The following is a 24,811-nucleotide window of genomic DNA, read 5'->3' as shown; positions in this document are numbered from 1 at the left end:
GGCAGGACAAATCAAGTAAGATTTACTACACTGAACGAACAGGGCCTATTTTCCAGAACTCACCACAAACAAGTCCATGTGTATGTGTGATTGAAAAACAATACACCTGTCAGTATCCCTTGGTTCACCCCCTCATACCCATCATGACATGAAAATTTTCTGGGATAAGACACCAAACACAAAAGTTATCAAGGAAGGGAAAGGGGGCCACAGACATATGGTGAACTCGAAAGCTTTCTTCCTCTTGAATAATGCATAAAAATCTGTAAACAAATTTAAGAAAATGTTAGAAAAATATGGGTGCTCCTTTTACAAAGCCGCGCTAGCGGTTTAACGCGTGTAATAGCGCGCGCTAAACCGCCAGATGCGCTAGCCGCTACCGCCTCCTCTTGAGCAGGTGGTAGTTTTTCGGCCAGCGCGGGGGTTACTGCGTGATGAAAAGTTGCGTGCGTTAAACCCACTAGCGCAGCTTTGTAAAAGGAGCCCATGGTCTGTTTAAGTCAAATCTCCGAAAGCAGTCTTGTTGAGCAGTGAGGTCATGCATGTGGGTGGTATGGGTAGGGAGGACATGCATGTGGTTGATATCCTTGCTGGATAGGGAGGTCACGCATGTGGGTGACATCCTTGTGGATTAGGAGGTCATGCAAATGGGTGATGTCCTAGTTGAGAAGGGAGGGTAAGAGTATACATGTAGATGTTCCACTTTGGCAAAAGGTCAGTAAAATTAGGTTTAGTTTTGTTTAACATTTTGCGCATCCATGTCATGCTCACATTGCCTCCTTTGAACTGAAACTAACATTAAAAAAATGTGTTACACTGAGGCTTGAATAGGATTGTTCTTAAATACAATTGTGGTCTTGCAGGTTTCCATTCTGTTGCAAATGTTAGCATCATCCATCAAAAACAACTTGTTCCTTCTAACCTCTCTGTAGTATCACACACAAAGACATTGAACAGAACTGGCCCCAGAACCAATCCTTGAGGCATATGCCACGTATCACCTTTTTTACTTCAGAGTGAAGACCATTTATCACCAGGCTCTATTGTCCACCCCTCAACCAGTTTCTCATCCAATCTACCACCTCAGATCCCATCCCATGGCAATGGTGTGAGCACAGCTTATTGTATATCAGTGGTCTCAAACTCGTGGCCTGGGGGCCACATGCGGCCCACCAGGTACTATTTTGAGGCCTTCGCTATGTTTATCATAATCACAAAAGTAAAATAAAACAGTTTCTTGAACATATGTCTCTTTAGCTATAAATTATAATATTATTATTAAGACTTAGCCAAAAGGAAAGATTTATAAAACTATAAAGTTTTACTCATGCAAAATTGTCATTTCTTTAATAAGACATTAACTATTTTTTCTGAGGCCCTCCAAGTACCTACAAATCCAAAATGTGGCCCTGCAAAGGGTTTGAGTTTGAGACCACTGTTGTATATGGTAGCTAGAATGTTTGGAAACCAATAAATGCTATATTAAAATGTAAACTATTACATTCCTTACATGTTTGAAATTAAATACATGCCCTCTGATACTTAAACATTGCAAAGTCATTGTAGACTTCAAATTCTTATCTCACTGTTTAAATTTATACCTGGATATTGAGTGCTTGGCCATAACCAGATACTGGTGTTGAACATCCAGGTATAAGCATTCTGAGGATGGCGGGCCTCCTGGCTGGCCGGACATGGGACCCATCCGTGCGGTCAACATTAAGGTAAGTTGGGGGGGCCCTGGGTTCAGAGGGGGCCCGGGTAGTGGGGGGGCATTTGGGGGTTCAGGGGGGCCTTTCAGGGGCATTTGGGGGGGCGCGGGGGGTGCACCATGGGCAAGAGGGCCTGGGATCCCTTCTGCCCATATTCGAGGGGGGTTGGGGTATCGGGGGTGCACCGTGGGCAGGAGGGCTTAGGATTCCTCCTGCTGGTTCAGGGTTTTTTGGGGGGAGGATCACGATCGTTGAGGTGGGGGGTGAGCCAGTTACAGGATTCTGTAACCGGTGTTGTTTTTTGACAGATGCCGGTTGCAGAATCCTGCTTTTAGGCAAAGAGCTGGCCCTTTCTTTGCCTAAAAGGTCTGGGTTTGGGATATGGGCTATTTTTTTGGTTGGAATGTGGTGTAGGAATAGTCTGGGCCAGTAGATTGCTGAACGTGCAGGTAGGCCATTCTCATAAAAAAGCCTCAATTTGGATGGTTTTTTTTTTTTGAGAATGGACATTTCCCTTCTGCCAACTTCAGCGTCTACTGACTTAGGCCAAAAGGGAACGTAGACTTTTTTTTTTTATTATGCCCCTCCATATTGTCTTCTCTCTTAGCACACATATTTCATCTGACAAAACAGATGATGTTTCAACAAACGTTTAAATGAAGTGAGATTCCCTTGTTGACCTATGTAACCCGGGAATTTATTCCACAACTCCTTTCTAGATGGTATAGCCAAATCACCATTACCAGCAGAATGTAACTTTACCTCTGACAGGTACTGATTTGATACTGCAAATATGTACATACCTTTAAAACTTTGGACAAGCAGAATGTAAATCTGCGTGACAGAATATAAAAGATGTTTTGGCAGTTTTTCTTTGGAGTTTTTTGTGTATTTTGACAGAATATAAAAACATTTTTAAAAGTACATATTACAAATAAAAATAAGAAATACTATATACCTAAATATCTCCTATATATCGCATTACTTCCCACAGATTGATAAATATTTATGCTCTGTTAAATGATTGATCCCGAAGTATAAAAAGAGTATATCACTCAGCAAGTAAGGTTATATGTCAGGGATCTCAAAGTCCCTCCTTGAGGGCCGCAATCCAGTCGGGCTTTCAGGATTTCCCCAATGAATATACATTGAAAGCAGTGCATGCGCATAGATCTCATGCATATTCATTGGGGAAATCCTGAAAACCCAACTGGATTGCAGCCCTCAAGGAGGGACTTTGAGACCCATGGTATATGTGCAATTCAGTCACACATGGTATCTGCCTTCTTCATTGTTTTTGTTAAGAGAAATATTTGTTTTTAATGATGATGATCATAGGTATGAATATACATTTTAATCACAGTTCCACTGACAGACACAAGTGACCCCTTATATCTTCTATAATAAAACCCTAAGTGCACATGCGCACTTACAACGTCGTGTTCCCCGACAGTGTGATGTGTGCCTCCGTGCCGAATTCGATTTCAGGCACGTGGGGTGGCTTGTGGCGCATGGGGCAGCTTGCAACGGCTTGCAGCATGTGCAGCGATTTGAGCAGCGGTGGCGGTTTGACTCCTGCGCTGCTGCTGCCGGAACGCCTCTTCTCACCCCTGGACCAGCAAAACGCAGCAGCCATGGGGCATTTGCTAGGCCGGCCCACTTCGATAATGCGAGGTGGGCCGGCCTAGAAAAAGCCCCGAGGCTGCCCGGGCTAGCGGATGCTGGACAGGGGGAGCAGGAAAGAGGTGCTGCTGGACACGGGGGAGGTAAAAGGAAGGGAGGAGGCCTTCTGCTGGACAGGGGGAGCAATGAAGGGGTGCTGCTGGACAGGGGGAGCAGGCAAGGGATGGTGGTGGTGGACAGCCGAGGAAAGAGAGATACAGAGAGAAAGAAAGAAAGAAGGACACACACACACACACATCTATTCTAGCACCTGTTAATGTAACGGGCTTACGGACTAGTGTGTATATGTATGTATGTATGTATATATACGTGTGTGTGTATATATATATATATATATATATATATATATATATATATATATATATATAAGAACTATGGGGTCCTTTTACTAAGCTGCACTAACAAGTGTGGTTTTTAGCACATAGGTTTCTCTGGGGCTGTGGCCTCTTTTTTTAGCACAGCTCTAAGAAAGCCAACTACATGCAAATTGCAAAATTAGCATGTGTCCATTAGCATGGGAGCCCTCAACGCCACCTTTTTAGTAGAGGCTAAGGGCTAGATTCACTAAGCAAACCGATCGTGTCCCGATCAGTTTGTGAGCCCTTTGCGACCCAATTTCCCTCCAACCTGATTACCGATCCAATTCCAATCCGTGCATGCAAAGTAGGCAGGGATGCAATTCACTAAACAAAAATCTTGAACACCCGACTGGGCTGGCTGATCAATAAGAAGCGACTGCTGGGGACCAGTCGCTCACCTCCTTTCCGACTGTCCTGCCAGCCCTGCAGCCCTGAAATAAACCTGCTCTCTGCCTCCCCAACTCAATACTCTGGTTAAAACCACAGGCTCGCACTGCAGGGAAGGGCGGCAGAGAGGAGGTGAGTCAGGGCCAGTAAAAAACAAGTTAAAAAAAAAAAAAGACAGCAAACACATGCGCAGACCATCTACAGGCAAAGTAGATGGTCTGCACATTCGTTGGGATTACTACCTAGCGATCCATGTCGGCGGAAGGGGGCATGCATCCGATCGCCCCCATTAGAATATTCTTGTTTCCAGAATCGATGGGCCCTGCCCAGATCGGACACGGATCGGTCACAATCGGGCAGGTTAGTGAATCGGGCCCCAAGAGCTCCCACGCTAATCCTGTGCTAATCAGTTCACGCACGTGCTAACGTATTAGTACAGGACCCGTCCACCCTTCACCCCCAAATGCACCTCTCACACTAAAGAAAATGCACTTTTTAGCACATGGTTGGCGCATACTAAGCCTGCAGTTACTATGTGGCTCCAGAGCACCTGCTAGTTGTGCCATTTTTAGGTGGCGGTGAGCATGAGTTAGCATTTACCACCATGTAGTAAAAAGGCTCCTATGTCCACAATTATATTTTTTGGTTAGAACTGGTTACATTTGTCTGCATATCCTGTTATGTTGCTTTGTCAAGCAGATTTACATTCTGTTTTCATTTTAGGTTTGGTTTTTATGGTCCACGTCAGTATGAATATTTTCCAGTATCATATTATGTAATATTCTGTTTGACAGAGGGCTAGATATTCAGCTGGCAATTCATTTGTGTGGCCGCGGTTGGCTTTATCATCAGATATTCAATGCCAGGGCCTGCACTGAATATCCAGGTTCGTGCAGCTGGCTATGTCTTATGCAGTTAAGTGCAATATTCAGCACTTAACCACAAAAGCTATACCAGACAAAGATGGAGCTGTGATTTCTGCAGACACATTTATCAAGTTAACTTAGGCAGTCAAATGCTGAATATCAACACTTAACCACATAACTGCTGACTCTGTCCCTTGACCGCCCACAAATTAGCTGGCTTCAGCATAGGCGTTTAGAGAGAATATTCAGTTGTACTATCCAGTTAAGAGCTGCTGAAGATCCCTGGATAGCCCAAAGCAAGTGATTTAAACTGACAGGAGCCTCTCCTGGCCATTTAAATCACTTTCAATACCAGCTCCTTGGTTTTTAATCGATCAATTATGTATTAATTAGATTGTAAGCTCTTTCGAGCAGGGACCGTCTCTTATGTATTAATGTACAGTGCTGCATGCGTCTAGTAGCGCTACAGAAATAGCGCTACAGAAATAGTAGTACTAATATTTAGTTCTAATGCATCATGTGGTATGGTTTATTTGCCACAATCATGTTTTTATGTAAAATAATAATAATAATAATAATACAAAAAAAAAAAAAAAATATATATATATATATATATTTATATATATATATATATATATTTTTTTTTTTTAGAGTGTTTGCTGTACCAATGAAGCAGGCTTCTGTCGTAAGAAGCCACATCAGGTCATACTCTAATAAATTGTTCACTGGTGATCCAGTGTGATCCATTTCCAACTCTTTTTTCTTTTTAGGTTTTCAGGATACCCACAATAAAGTTTCAGGTTTATTAAGTATTTGATATCTCGCCTATCATTACGTCTAGGCGGTTTCCATAAGAATAAAAATTGTTACAAACATAGGGGGATAGAAAAAAAAAATCATATTAGGACATATAATCAACAGAACAAATTAAATAGAGACACAAATTTTAATTTCTGGGTTGTCTTTGAACCAATAATTACCTTATTCTTCAGCCTCTCCTTTATAGGCTTGCTCTTATGTTATTCTAATTTAATCAACTGTAAACCGAGTCGAGCTCCTTTGGGAGATGACCCGGTATATAAACTGAAGATTAGATTAGATTAGACTAGATTAGAAAGGGAATAAATACAATATTCAAATAAAAGAAAAAAGTCAAATGGGGCAGATTTGCATACAATGGAGGCAGTGCATGCAAATTTATTTCATGCATATTCATTGTGGATTTCTTGAAAACCAGAGTGGCCTGGTGTGTCCCGAGGACTTGATTGAGAACCCCTGATGCAGCTAGCTTTGAGCACTTAGGAGGCTATGGCCTCCTTTAATGAAACTACAATAGCAGTTTCTAGCGCGGAAAGTCGTGCTGAATGATCCGTGCTGCTCCTGACGCTCAAAGAACTCGATTTAACCAAAGTTCAAACAAAGGAAGGAATATAATCTGAATCTCATGTATTTCAGCTGTTGCCAACTGGTGCCGTACAGCTCGATACTAAACCACAATAGTGGTTTTTAGCGCAGGGAGCCTATAAGCGTCGAGAGCACGCTGGGCATTCAGCGCAGCTCCCTGTGCTAAAAACTGCCATTTGTTGTTTAGTAAAAAGGAAGGGGGTATATTTGTCTATTTTTGTATGGTTGTTACTGAGGTGACAGTGCATAGAGTCATCTGCCTTGACCTCTTTGAAAAAACCCAGAATAGGAATGATAATTAACATTTTCTCAGCATACAGTGTTCTTTGTTTTTTTTAATTTTATTGTTGGTAGATCATTTTGACTTGGTCATTTTAAAAGTAGCTCGCAAGCTCAAAAAATGTGGGCACCCCTGAGCTAGAGCATGGAAGTTGCATCAGAGACGACCTTTACGGCAGCCATATGCAACTACAACGCTCCGGCTGTTGTAAGAAGGCAGTTTAGACATCACCGGCCACAGGGCAGGGAGGTTTGTTGGACCGGGCCTGTTATCCGGGGGAGGGGAGGAGGAGGGGAGGAGAAAGCGCCACGATGGTAAGGGGCAGGGAGGGAGAAAGGGAGAAAAGGTGGGGTGGAGAGGAAAGCAGGGTAAAACAGAGGGGGGAGAAGGACGCTGAAAGCACATGGGGAAGACAGAGGGTGCAGAAGGACGCTGAAAGCACATGGGGAAGACAGGGGGGAGAAGGATGCTGAAAGGACATGGGGAAGACAGGGGGGGAGAAGGACACTGAAAGGACATGAGGAAGACAGAGGGGGGAGAAGATGCTGCAGGGAAATGGGGAAGAGAGAGTGGGGAGAAGACGCTGGCAGGGAAGAAGACAGAGATGCCAGACTATGGGGGGAGCGGAAGGAAGAAGATGGGTGCCAGACCAATTTGGAAGGGGGGAGAAAGGGAGAGCCACAGTAACAGAGCAAATGGAAGATGCAGAGAGAAGAGAGACATTGGATGGAAGGAAGAGAGTAACAAGAAGATGAGGAAAGCAGAAACCAGAGAAGACAAAGGTAAAACAAAAATTATTTATTTATTTATTGCTTTAGGAGACATGTGTCACTGTTTCTGTGGTGTTGCATTGTATGCAGAGTCTAGCTTCTTGCTGGTTCAATTTAACCTTTGTCTGTGTATTTCTATTTTATCCCCCCTTTTACAAAACTGTGGAGCGTTTTTTAGCGCAAGCCATGGTGGTAGCAGCTCTGATGCTCAGAATTCTATGAGCGTCAGAGCTGTTACCACCGTGGCTAAAATCCACACTACAGTTTTGTAAAAGGGGGAGGGGTTAGTTTGTGATGACATATTCCATACTAAGCAAAGGTGTTTTCTGTGTTCTGTGTGTTCGAAAGACATGGTTTTTTACAGGGCTTGACTGCAGGATTAATCTGTACTAGTCTGGCTTGTTTAGTTTTACAATGGGTGTATTGATGTACTGCTCACTGCAATATGTAAGATGCTGCCTTTTCCTAGGTACTCGTGTGACGTGTGGCTTGTTACTAAAAATCATGTTTTCCGTATAGATGGGGGGGGGGGTGCCAAAAAATGATGGACCCCCTGGTGGTGTCACATATGCTAGGTACGCCACTGTCTGCCATTTCTCCCCCCATTTCTCTGACACAAGTCGCTCTGAAGTTCCTCGCTATCCTTCTGCGATCCGATTGCCCGGTATAGCTTTGTGTCATCTGCAAACTTGATGATCTCACTGGATGATCCTTCTTCTAGGTCATTGATATAAATATTAAATAAGATCGGCCCAAGTACCGAGCCCTGGGGTACACCACTAGTCACTTTCTCCCAGTTGGAGAACTTCAAACTTATGCTCAGTCTCTGTTTTCTGTTTTCCAGCCATTTGCCTATCCATCTTTGTACATCCCCCTCTATTCCATGGCTTTGTAGTTTCCTGAGAAGTCTTTCGTGTGGAACTTTGTCAAACGCTTTCTGGAAGTCTAAGTATATTATGTCCACTGGTTCTCCACTATCAATTTGTTCGTTCACGGTCTCAAAAAATTGAAGTAAATTTGTTAAACATGATTTCCCTTTCTTGAAGCCATGTTGACTGGCTTTCATCAGGTCGTGTGTATCCAAGTGCCGGACTATGCTATCTTTAATCAGTGCTTCAACCATCTTTCCAGGGACAGACGTAAGGCTCACAGGTCTGTAATTGCCCGGTTCTCCTCTCGATCCTTTTTTTAAAATTGGCGTGACATTCGCTATCTTTCAGTCGTCCGGTATCTGTCCAGTTCTAATTGTCAGGTTGGCAAGTTTTTGCAATAACTCTCTGATTTCAACCTTCAATTCTTTTAAGACTCTCGGGTGAATTCCATCCGGTCCAGGGGATTTGTCACTCTTAAGTTTGTCAATCTGGTAGTATATCTGGTCCAAGTCCACTTCTACTGTGGTGAGGCTGTCTTCTATTACTCCTTTAAACACTTCCACTGCTTCTGGTATTGTTGCAGTGTCCTCCTTCGTAAAGATGGACGCAAAGAAGGAATTTAGTCTGTCTGCAATTTGTTTGTCTTCCTTGATGTACCCTTTTCTTCCCTGGTCGTCCCACTGCCTCTTTTGCGGGTTTTTTCCCTTTTACGTATCTAAAGAAGGGCTTGAAGTTTTTGGCCTCTCGCGCAATTTTCTCCTCATAGTCCTTTTTGGCATCCCTCACCGCCTTGTGACATTTCTTCTGATCATCTTTATGTTTGTTCCAAGCTTCGGTTGTTTTCATGCGTTTGCATTTTTTGAAAGAGTCCTTATTTTCTTTTATGGCTTCCTTCACCTGTCTGGTAAGCAATGCCGGTTCTCCTTTGCCTTTAGTTCCCCTTTCTTTGGAAATCCGTGGAATGTAAAGATTTTGTGCTTCCATGATAGTATTTTTCAGTAGGCACCATGTCTGATCTACCATTTTAAGTTTGTTCACCTTTTTCCTGAGCCATTGTGCTACCATGGATCTCATGCGATCGTATTTACCCTTTTTAAAGTTTAAGGTAGTGGTTAAGGTTTTGGTACATTTCCCTTTCCCGATGTCAAATTTAAAGTTGATCATGATGTGATCGCTCATCTCCAGTGGGACCGTGACTTCTACTTCTTTTGTCGGTCCTGTGAGGGCATTTAGGACCAAGTCCAAGGTGGCATTGCCTCTTGTCGGCTCTTTTAACATTTGTTCCAGGAAGCAATCCCCTAGCGCCTCCAGGAACTTGGCCTCCTTGCCACAGTTGGAGGTTCCCAGGTTCTAGTCTTTCCCCGGTAAATTGAAGTCTCCCAAGATTATTACATTGCCTGTCTTGCATTCTTGTTTGATTTCCTCTATCATTTCTGAGTCTGTTTCCTCTGTCTGTCCTGGGGGTCGATAGTAAAGGCCAATTTTTGTGTTTGTGCCATTATGACTAGGAATCTTGATCCAGAGGGACTCCAGCTTCTCTTTCCTTTCCATCATAGTCACTCCAACAGATTCTACTCCCTCCTGAACATATAGGGCAATACCTCCACCTTTCTGCCCTACTCGATCTCTTCTGTATAGTTTGTATCCCTGTAGTACTGTGTACCATTTGTTTTCTTCATTCCACTGTGTTTCTGTTATGCCAATGATTTCCATCATTGTGTCTTGCTATTGTCTCTAGTTCCCCCATTTTGTTTTCCAGACTTCTAGCATTCGTATACATACATTTGAGTTCTCTTTGTGTTACCTTTTTGGACTTTCTACTCTTGGTTGTCTCTACTATTTCTTTCACGGTATCCTTTTCTGCTCCTGCGTTGTCTCCCTTGTTTGCTGTGTGGTTGTCCCCTCCTGTGTCTGAGTCGTCCCTTCTTGCCTTGTATCCCTTATTTGCTGTGAGGTCGTCCCCTCCTGTGTAGTAATTGCCTGTGGTTCCTTCGTCGGGGCATCCTGTCGCCCGGGCCATCGACTGGTGGTCAACTGTCGGCTTTCCCCTGTCTTTTAGTTTAAAGCCTTCTCATGGCTTTCTTCATGTTGCCTGCCAATACTCTTGCTCCTTCCTTGTTGAGGTGTAGTCCATCCTTTCTGTAGTACTTGCTTTTTCCCCAGAACGCCGTCCACTTGTGCACGAAGTCAAAGCCTTCCTCCTCGCACCATTGTCTCATCCAGGCGTTGATCGCTTGCAATTCCCCTTGCCTCTTTCCATCTGTTCTTGGTACTGGGAGGATCTCGGAGAAAGCCACCTTCACCTCCCTGATCTTCAGTTTTCTTCCTAGTGAGCGGAGCTGGCCCTTCATCTCTTCCCTGTCATACTTCCGCCTGCTCACATCGTTGGTTCCCAAGTGGATAAGCACAGCAGTGTGCTCTCCCCCTGCTCTGTCTATGATCCTGGAGATCCTGTTGGCCACATCCTTCATTCTTGCATCATTCTTGTAAACAGGTGACGATTCTATCCTCTCTTCCTCCTGCGGTGTGGCTGTCCACATTGCGTATAATAGAGTCACCTACGATGATCCCCATCTTCTTTATTTGGGGGTTCCTTGGGGGTCGTAAGTCCACATCCATGGTGTGGGGCCAATCTTCTTCCTCCTGTGATACACTTAAAGTTGTTTTCGGCTCTTTGGGTGGGGGGACGTCTTCCTTCGTTCTCTCTCTTCCTCCGAGTGTGCGGTCATCTCCTACCTCATCTTCAGTTTTTTCTGAATTTGCAGGGGTGTCTTCTCTCCTCTCATCCAGGCCCTCTTCCTGGGTTGCTCGGGTACAACTTTCCAGCCCTGGGATCTCCATGTGTTGCTGGTGAGCTTCCTCAATGAATCTTTCTAGTTCCTTGACCTCCTCGTTTGGACTGAACTCCACTAGAAACTTCTCCTGTTCTTGGATTCTATCCTCAAAGATGAGGAGTTCTTTTAGTTCCGTCACTGTCTCCTCCAATAGTCGTACTTGCTGTTTCAAGCTATCCATCTCCATGCATCGACTGCAAATGTATGCCCGGATCCCCGAAGGGAGGTAGTCATACATATTACAGCCGGTACAGAAGACAGGAAAGCTCATCTTCTGACTTCCTTGGGCTTCCATTTCTTGCTTCCCTTATGAATTGTCCGAGTCAGTGGCGTACCAAGGGGGGGGGGCGGTCCGCCCCGGGTACCAAGCCCTGAGGGGGTGCTCCCGGTCCGGTCCAGTTACCCCCCCCTGCGCCGGGTGTCGCGTCTGGAAACAGCCTGCAGCAAGATCGCGATGCCAGAGATCTTTGCCTGCTTCGACTGTTTCCTCCGCCACGGTCCTGCCCCTCCTCTGATGTCAGAGGAGGGGCGGGACCGCGGCGGAGGAAACAGCCGAAGCAGGCAAAAATCTCTGGCATCGCGCGATCTTGTTGCAGGCTGTTTCCCCAGGGCAGTAGCGTACCAAGGGGGGGCGAGGGGGAGGTCCATCCCGGGTGCCGCCTTAGGGGGGGGTGCACAGCTGGCCCGGTCCCTATCGCGCTCCTACCCTCCCAGCGAAAGCAGCATCGGCGCCATTATCGAAAAAGGTAATGGCGCCAGGCCTTGGAGCACCAAGGCAGACCGCTTCTCCCCCCTCCCAGCCGAAACTCCGCTGACCATCCTATCTCTCTCCCCCCCCCCCAAGTGAACCTTTCTGACCCTCCCAGCGAAAGCAGCAAACCTCCCTCCAGTAGCGTCGGCTTTATCCTCCCTCTGCCGCATCACTGATGACGTCATCAGTAACGCGGCAGAGGGAGGAGAAAGCCGCGAAGGAGGTTTGCTGCTCTCGCTGGGAAGGTCGGAAAGGTTCACGGGGGGGGGGGGAGATAGGAGGGTCAGCGGGGGTTCGGCTGGGAGGGGGGAGAAGCGGACTGCCTCGGTGCTCCATTACCTTCTTCGGGCAGCAGCAGCGTTTACAATTCGCTGCTGTTGCCGGCTTCAGGCCTTGTTATCTGCCGGGTCCTGCCTACTTCCAGTTTTCATGAAGACAGGACCCGACAGAGAGGAAGGCCTGAAGCGGGCAACATCAGTGAATTGTGAATGCTGCTGCTGCCCGATGAAGTTCAGGACATCGGGGAAGGAGCAGGGAGAAATCGGCTGCTGGCTTGGGGGTGAGGGTAGGGAAAGAATCGTGGAAGTGGAGAAATCGGCTCGATGGCTTTGTGCAGGCTAGGGGGAGAGAGAAAGAAAGGAAAAAATAAAGAGGGGGGGCCAGGGGGAGAGAGAAAGAAAGGCAGAAAGAAAGAGGGGGACCAAGGGGAGAGAAAGAAAGGCAGAAATAAAGAGGGGGACCAAGGGGAGAGAAAGAAAGGCAGAAATAAAGAGGGGGTCAAGGGGGAGAGAAAGAAAGGCAGAAAGAAAGAGGAGGGCCAGAGGGAGAGAGAAAGAAAGGCAGAAAGAAAGAGGGGGACCAAGGGGAGAGAAAGAAAGGCAGAAATAAAGAGGGGGGTCAAGGGGGAGAGAAAGAAAGGCAGAAAGAAAGAGGGGGGCCAGGAGGAGAGAGAAAGAAAGGCAGAAATAAAGAGGGGAGCCAGGGGGAGAGAGAAAGAAGAAGGATCAGAAGAAGGACCAGAGACTCATGAAATCACCAGACAAAAAAGTAGGAAAAATGATTTTATTTTCAACTTAGTGATCAAAATGTGTCCGTTTTGAAAATTTATATCTGCTGTCTATATTTTGCACTATGGCCCCCTTTTACTAAACCGCAATAGAGTTTTTTAGCGCAGGGAGCCTATGAGCGTCGAGAGCAGCGTGGGGCATTCAGCGCAGCTCCCTACGCTAAAAAAGACTGCCTCCAAACGGCGCGTGGAGCCATTCCTTAGCAGCGGCTGCTGCCCCTTCGCGCACCCACCGAGCCCGCCTGCCCTCCTCCCGAGTGGGGCCCGCAGAGATCGTCTCCTCCAGCCTCCCGAATTCAACCATCTTACTGCTGGGCTGGGCGTCCGAGTTAGCTCCGCCCCCCTAACAAACCCTGCCGGGACATCTTAAAGACTGCCTCCAAACGGCGCGTGGCCGTTCGGCGCGCCGGCGAAGGCGCACGGCAAAGGCGCGTGCCTTGCGCCTTAGCACGCGCCTTCGCGAAGCGACCAAGCGGAGCCCAAATCTACCTCTCCACCCTACACCACCCTCTCCCAGCTCTCCAGACCTGCCGCCTCAAAACCGGACCAGACAGCCTCGAGCCGACGGCCTAACAGCTAAGTATTTGCATGACCACTTCTTCACCTATCTACACGCTTTAACAATCACTCTCCCCCCCCCCCCCCCCGCATGACTTCAGCCCCCAACAGTATACCCCAACTGCATACTCCACCAGCTAGACTCATCAACCTCGGATTCCCCTCCTACCAACCACCGCAGAATCAATCTTCCTCAACTCTTTACATCTACCTCAACTCACCCCATCACCACCAATCACCCCCTCAAACCCCTACTCAATCCCCTCACCACTCTCCATCCAACCTCGGCAAGGCCCAACATGCCTAACTTCACAGGAAAACTGCTAACTCTCCTCCTCCTTTATTTACTCAGCACGAGAAATTGGATCACCAGAACCTTAGCATTCGAACCCATCCCCACCTACCTCACCTGGAACAGAACCATCAAACCAGCTAAACCACTTCTCCCCTCCAACACTCTCCATGACTACAAGGAATCAGGCCCATTCCCGATAACTGTAATCAACTCCACCCGACACTCCTCCAGACCAACACAAAAAAGAAACAGGCTCCTAAAAAATCTACCAAGTACTCAATCTATCACTCCCTCGGAACACCAAACGATTTCGGGTGCCTATCTGAACATCCGCTCAGCTAGAAACAAAGCACAATTGATCAAAGACTGGCTAGATGAAACCCACCTCGACATCCTACTCCTCACCGAAACATGGCTAATTTCCGATCATGACCCCATCATCAGAGACCTACTCCCTCCAAACTACAAAATCATTCCATTATCAAGAAACTTTAAAAGAGGAGGGGGCCTAGCAATAATCCTCCGCGACCACTTCCAGTTCCAAATCCTCGATTCTAAACTGACCAACGCTCTGGAAATCCTCTCCTGCAAAATCTCCAAAGCTGACTGCAAAGACAATCTAACGATTACACTATTCTACTCCCCCCCCAGCAAATGGAACCAAGCCAAAGAAGATTTCTACGAATACCTCCTCACAAATTCCGTCGCGGGCACTCACAACCTTCTTGCAGGCGACGTCAATCTTCACCTTGAACAAGAAGAGAATGCCAACGTGACCGATCTCCTCTCCTTCCTAACATCCCTAGGTTACTCTAAACCACCTCCCACAAAAACCCATGACAAAGGCCATCACCTAGATCTAATCTCCTTCCTCCCCAATACCCCCTCAACCCCCAGCATTAACCTTAAAGAAGAAAACTGGTCCGCCACCCCCTGGTCTGATCACCTCCGTTGCAATTTCAAATTACACTGGCTTATAAAACAAACCAAAAAACAACCAAGAACCATCCACAAAGAAAAAACAAAATGGTCTAGAGGCCAACTCAACCAAGAAGAATTCTGGTCCCACTACAACCCAACATCCATCCCAGATCCTGACCCCAATTTCATCTCAGACTGGAACAATTTCAGCAATAAGACCCTAAATGACATTGCTCCACTGAAACTCTACAAGAAAAAACACCGCTCCTCTGCTAAATGGTTCGATTCAGATCTTCTTGCCCTCAAACGTGAAGTACGCAAACTGGAAAGAACCTGGTGCAAATCAGGCACAAACACCGACAGACACTCATGGCGAATCAAAGTCACAGAATACAAAAAAATGATCAAAGAAAAGCGCCACAAGCACTACTCTCAACTTATCAACACCCCATCCCTAAACACTAACAAACTCTTCAAAATAGTTAACTCCTTATTTGACACCGTCCCACATAAAAGCTCCCCCACAGATCTACCACCCTCCCCAACAAAACTAGCTGTCTACTTCGCCAACAAAATTCTCAACTTGAAAACAACACTCACAATAACTAGCACTTACCCAATTATTCATCCACCCTCTCCAGAAAATGATGGCGCACCAGCAGACATGACCTGGTCTCACTTCAAAAACCCAGACTGGAGCCTATTCCTCAAGCTATACTCAAAATATTCCAAATCCAACTGCCTACTAGACAACTGCCCTCCAACCATCATGAAAACTGCCCCCCTCTCCTTCAAAGCAGAACTCTTCAACTGGATCACCCTGTGCATGTCAACCGGCCACTTCCCACTGGAACTTGGACACATCCTCGTATCTCCAATAATTAAAAACCCTAAAGAATCCCCCTCTGTAACCTCCAACTACAGACCCATCGCCAATATTCCTCTCTTCCTAAAAATCATGGAAGGACTTGTCAATAACCATCTCACGTCTTACCTAGAGAAATTTAACATCCTCCATGACTCCCAGTCTGGATTCCGCACCAATTACAGTACGGAAACTGTGCTAGCCTCACTAACCAATCACCTCCTCCAACTATTCTCACTGGGAAACAGCGCACTGCTACTCCAGTTCGACCTCAGCAGTGCCTTCGACCTAGTAGACCATGACATTCTGATTAGCTGCCTCGACTCCGTAGGCATCTCCGGTCAAGTACTAACCTGGCTCACAGGCTTCCTAAAAAACCGAACCTACCAAGTCCACAATGACGGAACCTTCTCCCATACATGGAGCAACCCCTGTGGAGTCCCCCAAGGCTCCCCCCTACCCCCGTCACTATTCAACATTTACATGGCATCTCTGGGTCACATGTTATCGAACCGTAACCTGAAATCCTACATTTACGCAGATGACATTACAATCATCATACCCATCACCTCACTGTCATATGAGACAGAACAATACATCTCTACGGTCCTCACCATGGTAGAAAATTGGACCACTTGCTTCAAACTGAAACTAAACCCAGAAAAAACCAAGTTCTTCCTTGCAAGTCCCAACCACAAACTAACGTCCACCACCCTGCAACTCAATGGTTTAACGTATCCAATCAACGCTACCATAAAAATCCTCGGAGTCATATTGGACCGATGTCTCACCCTAGAAGATCACACTAACACCCAGGTCAAAAAATGCTTTTCCACCCTTTGGAAACTCCGCTCCATCAAACATTACTTTGATTTCCCCACCTTCAGGTTACTGGTCCAATCCTTAATTCTAAATTCCCTGGATTACTGCAATATCATATACCTGGGCTCCTACAAGAAAACCACTAAACGACTACGACTTATCCAGAACACCGCCGTCCGCCTCATCTACGGGCTCAAAAAATCAGACCACATCAGCCCTTTCTACAGGAAACTTCACTGGCTACCGTTCGAAGCAAGGATCATCTTCAAATTCGCTTGCCTCTGCTTCAAAACCCTAACTGGCTCAGCCCCGATATATCTGTCACGCCACTTCACCTTCCCAGGTTCTAACCGTACACGTAATGCACACCTGTTTGCCTACCCCTCCCCAAAAGGATGCATCCACAAAAGATTCTTCGACAGGACCCTCTCCTTCCAGGCTGGCAAATGGAATGACTGCCTGTCCACTCTCATCTCTCTTGCCCCTACTTATCAATCGTTCAGGAAATCGCTCAAAACATACCTCTTTGACAAATTCCTCTAACCCCCGCCCCTCCCCTACAGAACTAATTATCCCTTGCCTATCTCCCTTTCCCTTCCCCTCCCCCCATGCAACAGTTACTAGATCTTTTTTGTAATTATCACTTTACCATATAATTGCTAACTAACTCTCTACACCTACATTGTATAAATCGCCCTGAACTGTCTTCTTGATATGCTGTAACCTCGATGTTAACTTCGCTGTAACCTTGATGTAACTTCACTGTTAATGTACAGTCTCTTATCCTGTAAACCGCTCTGAACTGTTTTGTGGTATTGCGGTATACAAAAATAAAGTTATTATTATTATTATTATTAAAAACCGCTATCGCAGTTTAGTAAAAAGGGAGGGGGAATATTTGTCTATTTTTGTATAGTTGTTACTGAGGTGACATTGCATAAAGTCATCTGCCTTGACCTCTTTGAAAACCCGCGGAATATAAATGATAATTAACATTTTCTCTGCGTACAGCGTGCTTTGTGTTTTTAAAATTTTATTGTTGGTAGATCATTTTGACTTGGCCACAAAGGTAAGGGGGAGGGAGGGAGGGGAACTGCTGAAAGACATCTAATAATCCTTGCAGGCTTGACTGCAGGGAATTATTTTTGTAAAATCATGTTTTGTTATGTGACTGGCATTATCTAGACTTTAATTTCTATGAATGAATAGAATGAAAATGATATAAAATTACTTGCTTGTTTTTATGTGCGTGCGCTGAAGGAAAGTGGAGAGAGAGTGGGCTGAGGATGCTGAAGGGAAATGGGGAAGAGAGTGGAGAGAAGACGCTGATTTATAAATTGACAATTGTACAGAATATTGTTTCTTTTTATACTTTAATATAAACAATTCAAGGCTTGTGTGGATGGAATCAGGTGGTTTGCGGGGATGGGGACCGAGCTTACGGGGATTAGTCCAATAAAATTGTATTTTTTTATATCTCATTATTTGTTTTATTTTTATTTGTTAATTTATAAAGTGGTGATTGTTATGTATCAGTTTTTTCAAATTTACATCTACTGTCTTTATATTTTGCACTGTATTAGAGGACATGTGTTACTGTTTTTTGTGGTGTTGCATTGTATCCAGGGTCTGGTTTCTTGGAGGATCAGTTTAACTTTTGTCTACATATTTCTATTTTTAGTTTGTGATTACGGTATTCCATTTTGGGCGAGGGTGTATCTCTGTTCTGTGTGTATGAAAAAGACATAGTTTTCAGTTGGCATTGACTACAGGACCAATTGACTGTGCGGGATCTGGCTTGTTTAGTTTTACAATGTATGTGTTGGTGTTCTAGTGCTCACTGCAGTGTTTAAGATGCAGCCTTTTCCTAGGTACACTCTTGTGGTGCGATATGTAGATTGGTACTAAAAATCATATTTTTCATATAGATGGGGGGGTGTCAAAAAATGATGGGCCCTGGGTGCCACATACCCTAAGTACGCCACTGCCTGCAACTACTCCATATGTACTTCTAATGTCATGACAATTTAGACATAATTTATGTTTTGTTATGTTTGGAATAATGGTTACATATATGAGGTTCAATAAAAGAAAATTTTCACTGCCTGTTTCTATTCTGACCATTTATTCCATTTCATGGTTATTGCAAAAAAAAAAAAAAAAATTTTTTTACATGGGGGGGGGGGGGGGGGGGTGTCAAAAAATGATGGGCCCCGGGTGCCACATACCCTAGGTACGCCACTGGTCCGAGTGATATGTTATGAACCTTCTGTCTCTGTTGACTGGTTGTTTTCTGACTTCCTGTCTGCTGTCTGCCTGTTTGTAGTGAGACTGTTGGTAGACTTCAATTTGTTGTTGTTGTGTTGGGACCCTTGTGTGCTTATGTCTCTTCTAGGTGTGTGGTACTGTGCCTGCCTCCCCCTTACCTTCCGACTTCCTGTCTGCTGTCTTTCTGTTTGTAGAGAGTCTGTTTGTGTGCTGTGCTAATCTCATACTAATATTCTATAATGGAATATTGGGCTATTATAGAATTGGCACTAAACAAATGGATTTGGGCACCTAAACTGAGGTGACAATTTATAGAATTGCCCTTCAGATCTTTCAGTCCCCTTTTAGTAATGCTTAGCGTGAGCTAATAGGTATTAGCATGCACTATTTGTTGCCTTACCTGTAGGAATATAATGGGTCATGGCAGAAGATAGTGCATGCTACATGTTAGTACAAAGGGCCTTTAGTTTCACTGGGTGATTAGGTTTTGGTAATTCAAATTTAGGACAGTTCTGGTCTCCTGGAAAGAACATGGAGGGGCATTTTCGATATGACATCTAAGTCCGAGTTTGGACGTTTTGTAAGGTACATCTAAAAATCGGGCAGAGAAAATGGTCATTTTCGAAACTGCAAAACGTCTTATCTTTTTTTTCCCAAAAATGACTTTTCTAGATGTGTTCGCCCTTAGTGCGTCTATCTTTTTTGACCATTTTCAAAAAAGAAAATGTACAAACAAAAAAAACGTACAAAACAAGCCATTGGGATGCGGGAGAGGCCAGCATTTGTTCTATGCATTTTTGTTTTATGTATTCTGTTTTTCAAGCCTTTGTTATCTTGAAAAGGCTCCCCTCGCAATTTTTTACATTCATTGACATTCACGTTTTTGCGATCCATTTTTTTCTGATGTAATTACGTCAGTGTAAGTCTGTGGTTCTCGCGGGATCTCCTGGGCGTTCTTAAATTCCTGAGACACCATTATTACCTCTCACGTAGTGATTTTTGGATTCCCTTATGCTCTGGGGCACAGCGCTGACAGAACAAATGTAATTCTGCCGCCTTAATTTTGAAAGTTTGCTCTATGTTTATCTCCGCTCCTGATGAAGGTGGCGAAACGGAGCTCTGTCGAGTGGCGATATTAATTCTCCAAGGCAGCTTATGTTCTTTAAAAGATTCAGCTAAGTACTTTTTTATATTAAATAGTTTTTGATGAATTTTTCACAATACAAGTGGTGCTATGAACTTTAAATCTATTAATTACATTTTTACTGATTGCTAACCTTTTTAGTATTTAAGAACTTTTCTATATACTTTTTTCACTCATCTTCATATGAACTTTTCCTTATGAATTCAGTTGAGTTTTCAGTTTATTAAGTGACTGCTACAAATTCTTATTAACTTTTTTAACATTTAAGACTTGCAGCATGAATTTTTATAGCATGGAATTTTTTAGAGCACGTTAGTATGAACTTTTCTAGAGCACTTGCACTTTAAGGACCTCATACACTGTGACATTTTGGGGAGTTTATTGATGATAGTCAAGATTTTTTTCCTATATTTTTCTTTCTTATTTTTCATTGCGTCTTCTCCCTTGATGGTAATGTTAATAAGGCATTTATCTCATATTTACACTGGTTAGAGTGGTTATATTCAAATGGACTAAATGATGTATGGGGCATCTCTCATTTAGACTTATGTCTGGTGCTAGTCACCCATGAGTTATTGCCTGAGCCCATATTCCCTCGTTTATCCATGAAAGGCTCATACTGATGTCCATTATTTAAATGATTAGTTTCTAGTCTTTACATTCCCTTCAAGGGACGAAGACCGTTTAGCCAATTCTTTATTTAGATCGTTTTGGACATTATTGGCTATACTAATCCTTAGGGTTTTGTTTTTTGAGCTCATAGAACTTAGTCAGCTATAACATCTGCAACTGTCATACATGCAGGTATGCACTGTTTCATTCATATCCTTGGGGGGGTGGACGTGGTTCATTGACTCCTGGGGGAGTGTGAGGGAGTCATGCTAAAATGTTTGTTTATGCCCGCCCTAGTCCCGCCCACACCACGCTTTTTACATATCCCCCTGAGATTTAGATGAACAGCATAGAAATCTGTCTAGAAATTAGTTTTCAAAAATAGCAATTTTGACAGTTTGGCAAGAAAAAGCACTTTTTGAATATTTTTCCCTTTTGAAAATGAGCCCCTAAGTCAACTAAACTCAGACTTCAAACTGCAGGTTTAAAATCTAGCTGGTTGCTGAATTTTCACAAGAAAGAATCAACTAAATAGGTACTGGCTGAAACTGATCCCGAGTTAGCCAGTATAACATGATTGGTTCTCTTGCCTATTCAGCTGTAGGATGAATATTGACCCTAGAGATTAAAAGAACAGATTGTTATTAAGATAATTATGCTAGGCATGATGCTACATCGTGAACAAGTTGCTAGTAAAATATGCAAAAATACTTGCCTTAAAATAGATTTCACTGATAACGTTTTTGTGGGACTGTATGGAAGGCATATTTTCTGCGTACCCTGAAAGGCAAAGCATATAGACAGTATTAAAGTTGTCTGCATGTCTGCACATTTTAGAAGTACACATTCAGTAATATTCGTATGATGCAGTATGTGTGAATTCATTTTTGAAAGGGAAGTGAAAGTGATGGCTGATCCAAAAGGGAATAAATCATTTTTGGTCTTCCTAAGAGTGGGAGTAAGGGGCAAGAGAATGATCAAAGTAAGAGCTAGTCATAGACACATTGAATTAGACTACTACAAAGGTATCTCACACCTGCAGCCTTGGTCTTCCCTACCAGTCTTTGAGGGCCACTATCAGGTCATGTTTTCAGGATAGCCCCAACGAATATGCATGAGAGAGATTTGCATGCATGTTGAAAATACAGCGCAGGAGAGTTGGGGAATGCAATTTGCTCCTCTCCTGTTTCAATTACAGTGAACCCACAAATAGGATAAGTAGGACTCAGGGAACATTACAGACCCATAAGGCAGGCCCAAAGATTTTTTCCTTTTTTTTTTCTCATGTTTTAAACAAACAAAATAAAATATTTCTGGTGTACTTTCTTTTCACGTTGATTCCTACTGTAACAAATGTTTTTGTTGCATTTTTCATCTAATTAGAAAACAACTGCTCATCTCTGCTACAAGTATAAAACAAAACCTTCTCTTTCTTTCCTCTGAATACAACTTATTCTGTGCAATATCTATCTCAACAATGAGATATGACAATGTTAAAAAATCGGGGGAGACCTGATTTTATATGTGGTACGTTTTGATACATTTCAGCTGATCACTGGGGCATTACCACACCATACCATACTGTTTCTTATACCCCACAATTATCAGCAAGAAATCATTGTGGTTTGCGTAAGATTAATAAGGATTCATAATAGTAACATCAAGGATCAGTTAATGTAGAATTCATGTCTTAGCATTTGTATCGTGGCAGTTTATTACACCTCGAGGGCTACAGCCAGGCCTGGTTAACTGGATCTGATGAGTATTTATTATGGCTATCCTTCTAACAAGCCCCGATATCCCGCTGACATCCTAAACCTCCTCCGACATGCCTTGACAACTCCGTCCCCCACATCACTCAATATCCCCCCCCCCCCCCGTACCTTCGGAAGAGCAAACAGGAGGGAAGCTCACTCCTTCCTGCCTACAGGGCAGCATGCTGCAAATGAAGGAGCTTCCCTCTCCCAATGCATCTTGGGATGCAGTGAGAGGGGCCCAAGGCCCTGATTGGCTCAAATTGGCTCAACATGGTGATGTTGAGCCAATCAGGGCCTTGGGCCTCTCCCACTACATCAGGAGCAGCGCAGAGCATTCTAATAACTACTATCGAGGTTTAATAAAAAAAGGGGGGGGTTAATTAGCTCAGCTCACTTCTTCAAAAAATCTTTTTCAATGCAAAATGCTATTCAAACAAATATATTACTCAAATGAAAACGAATTGTTAATACTTAGCTACATAGCTATAGTCTCTTATTCATCATTTCTTATGTTCTAATTTGCATGCTGCTTTGATGTGGACTCCAGAATGAATGCTGATAAATACAGAAATTTCAAGTTCAATTTATTTAAAATTTGTTTAATTGCCCTATCATATATTCAGGGTGTTCCACTGACACAATTTTCATTTAAGCAGAATAAGGAATCAGAATTGTCTATAGAAGGATATCTGGAGAAGGGCATTTTTACTGGCATTTGCTGGCATTTGCTTTTCTTTTCAGCCTACATATGATCAGCTGAAGAGGCAATAGACTCACCACCTGACCAAGATCAATCCTGTTGAGCAGATTCAGTACTGGTTTTACCCCACTGCATTTAAGGACTTGTAGTTTTATGGCTTTGTAACAGAATTTTGAACTACGAGTCTTCAAGTGAAATGGGGCATATCAAGAGTTAGATCTTTATCTTTATGTTTATTGGAAGCTTCTATAAACCATTACTAATGACTGGGGAGTCAATTCAGAGCAGTTTTCAAAGACATTTGTAATGGATTTTAAATACAGATTCAGATGGATTCCATTGTGGCCTCCTAGCTGCTTGGCTAGAGTATCATGTTTGCATTTTCATTATTACACTATTGTCGTGTTTCCCTGAAAATAAGACAGTCTTATATTAATTTTGGGCCCAAAAAATACACTAGGGCTTATTTTCGGGGTAGGTCTTATTTTTTTCATGTACAAAGTTTACTTACATTTTAATATACCGCCTTCATCGTGTATCTGGCCATTTTACAAAGCTAAAAATATGAAAATAAAATGGGGTAAAAAAGAAAAAAAAAAACAGTAAAACATGAAGTAGATGAGGACAATGAGGTACATAAGCTTGGGGAGAGAGTGGGAGGAAAGTTTATAATTATATCGTGTAAAACAAACAAAAAAAAAAAATAGTAAATGAAGGTATGAGGGAAGGGAAAAATATACCAGGAGAGGGTGTCACTTCATAGAAGCGGTTTGTTTTGTGGGTTGATTTGCAATTGAAAAGGGGTATTGCCAAGTGCTATGAAATGCGTCTTGGAATAAGAAAGTTTTTAGTTTAGTTTTGAATTTATCGAGAGAATTTTCTTGCCAAAGGTAAGAAGGCATGGCATTCCATAGAGTTGGGCTATTATGGGAAAGTTTGTATTTCTGGTGTAGTAAAATTCCTTGATTGGGGGGGACAGTCAATAAGTTCTGGCCTACATGAACATGATCATCTCTCCCTTCCTCTCCTTCACCCCAATTCTTCTTCTTTCCTTTCTCTTCTCCACATGTGCAGCATCGTTCCTCCCCTCTCACCCATCCCCTTGTGCCTTCCCTCTGCAGCATCTTTCTATCCCTCCCTCCCATCCCTAGTGCAGTAGAACCCTTCCACAGCTTCTATCCCTCCCTTCTGTGCAGAGCCCTTGAGCAACCCAGCCCCCATCACAGAGCCAAACCCATGCTGACCCTCCCATCCTTCCATCCAAACCCCGCCGACACGAGACTTACAAACTTCCCTCTAAAGAGCAGCATCGGCAGCACTCTAAACAAACTGCATCGCGGCCTTCTCCCGCCGCAGCCTTCCATTCGCCGTGTTACTAATTACATCATCAGTAATGTGGCAGAGGGAATGCCCCAGTGGGAGAAGGCCGCGAAGCAGCCTGTTTAGAGGGCTGCCGACGTTGCTCTTTTTAGGTCTCGCGGTCAAAGGGTCGGCGGGGTTCGGACAGGAGGATGGAAAGATGGCAGGATCAGCAGGGGTTCAACTGTGCGGCGGGGGGGGGGGGGGGAATGCTGCTGCTGGCGAATCCAGGGACATTTGGGTTAGGCTTCTGGGGCCTAGGGCTTATTTTCAGGGTTGGGCTTTTTTCTGGGAAACACGGTATATATGTATGATTGATATGTATCACAACAATGCTAAATCTATAGGGTCCTTTTATCAAGCTGCGGTAGGGGTTTAACTCGCGTAATACCGTGCGTTAAACCGCCTGCTGCGCTAGCCGCTAACGCCTGTATTGAGCAGGCGTTAGTTTTTTAGCCGGCCATGGGGGGTTAGAGCGTGATGAAATGTCTGACGTGCTAACCCTGCTAGCGCGGCTTGATAAAAG

General features: G+C 44.1%; 1 protein-coding gene across 6 annotated transcripts in view; it reads right to left on the bottom strand.

Moving 5' to 3' along the window:
* GARNL3 (GTPase activating Rap/RanGAP domain like 3) overlaps positions 1–24,811 on the bottom strand; it is a 564,903-nt gene that overhangs the window by 163,540 nt on the left and 376,552 nt on the right. For all 6 annotated transcript variants that reach the window (XM_033962150.1, XM_033962147.1, XM_033962149.1 and 3 more), the window contains one exon: positions 21,185–21,249. In XM_033962150.1, coding sequence (XP_033818041.1) covers positions 21,185–21,249 — 65 coding nt within the window. The remainder of the gene's footprint in view (positions 1–21,184; positions 21,250–24,811) is intronic.

This window comes from Geotrypetes seraphini, chromosome 10 (assembly GCF_902459505.1).
Source record: "Geotrypetes seraphini chromosome 10, aGeoSer1.1, whole genome shotgun sequence".
NCBI lineage: Eukaryota > Metazoa > Chordata > Amphibia > Gymnophiona > Dermophiidae > Geotrypetes > Geotrypetes seraphini.
Note: the sequence above shows the minus strand (reverse complement) of the source record. Positions and strands in the feature narration are given on the sequence as shown.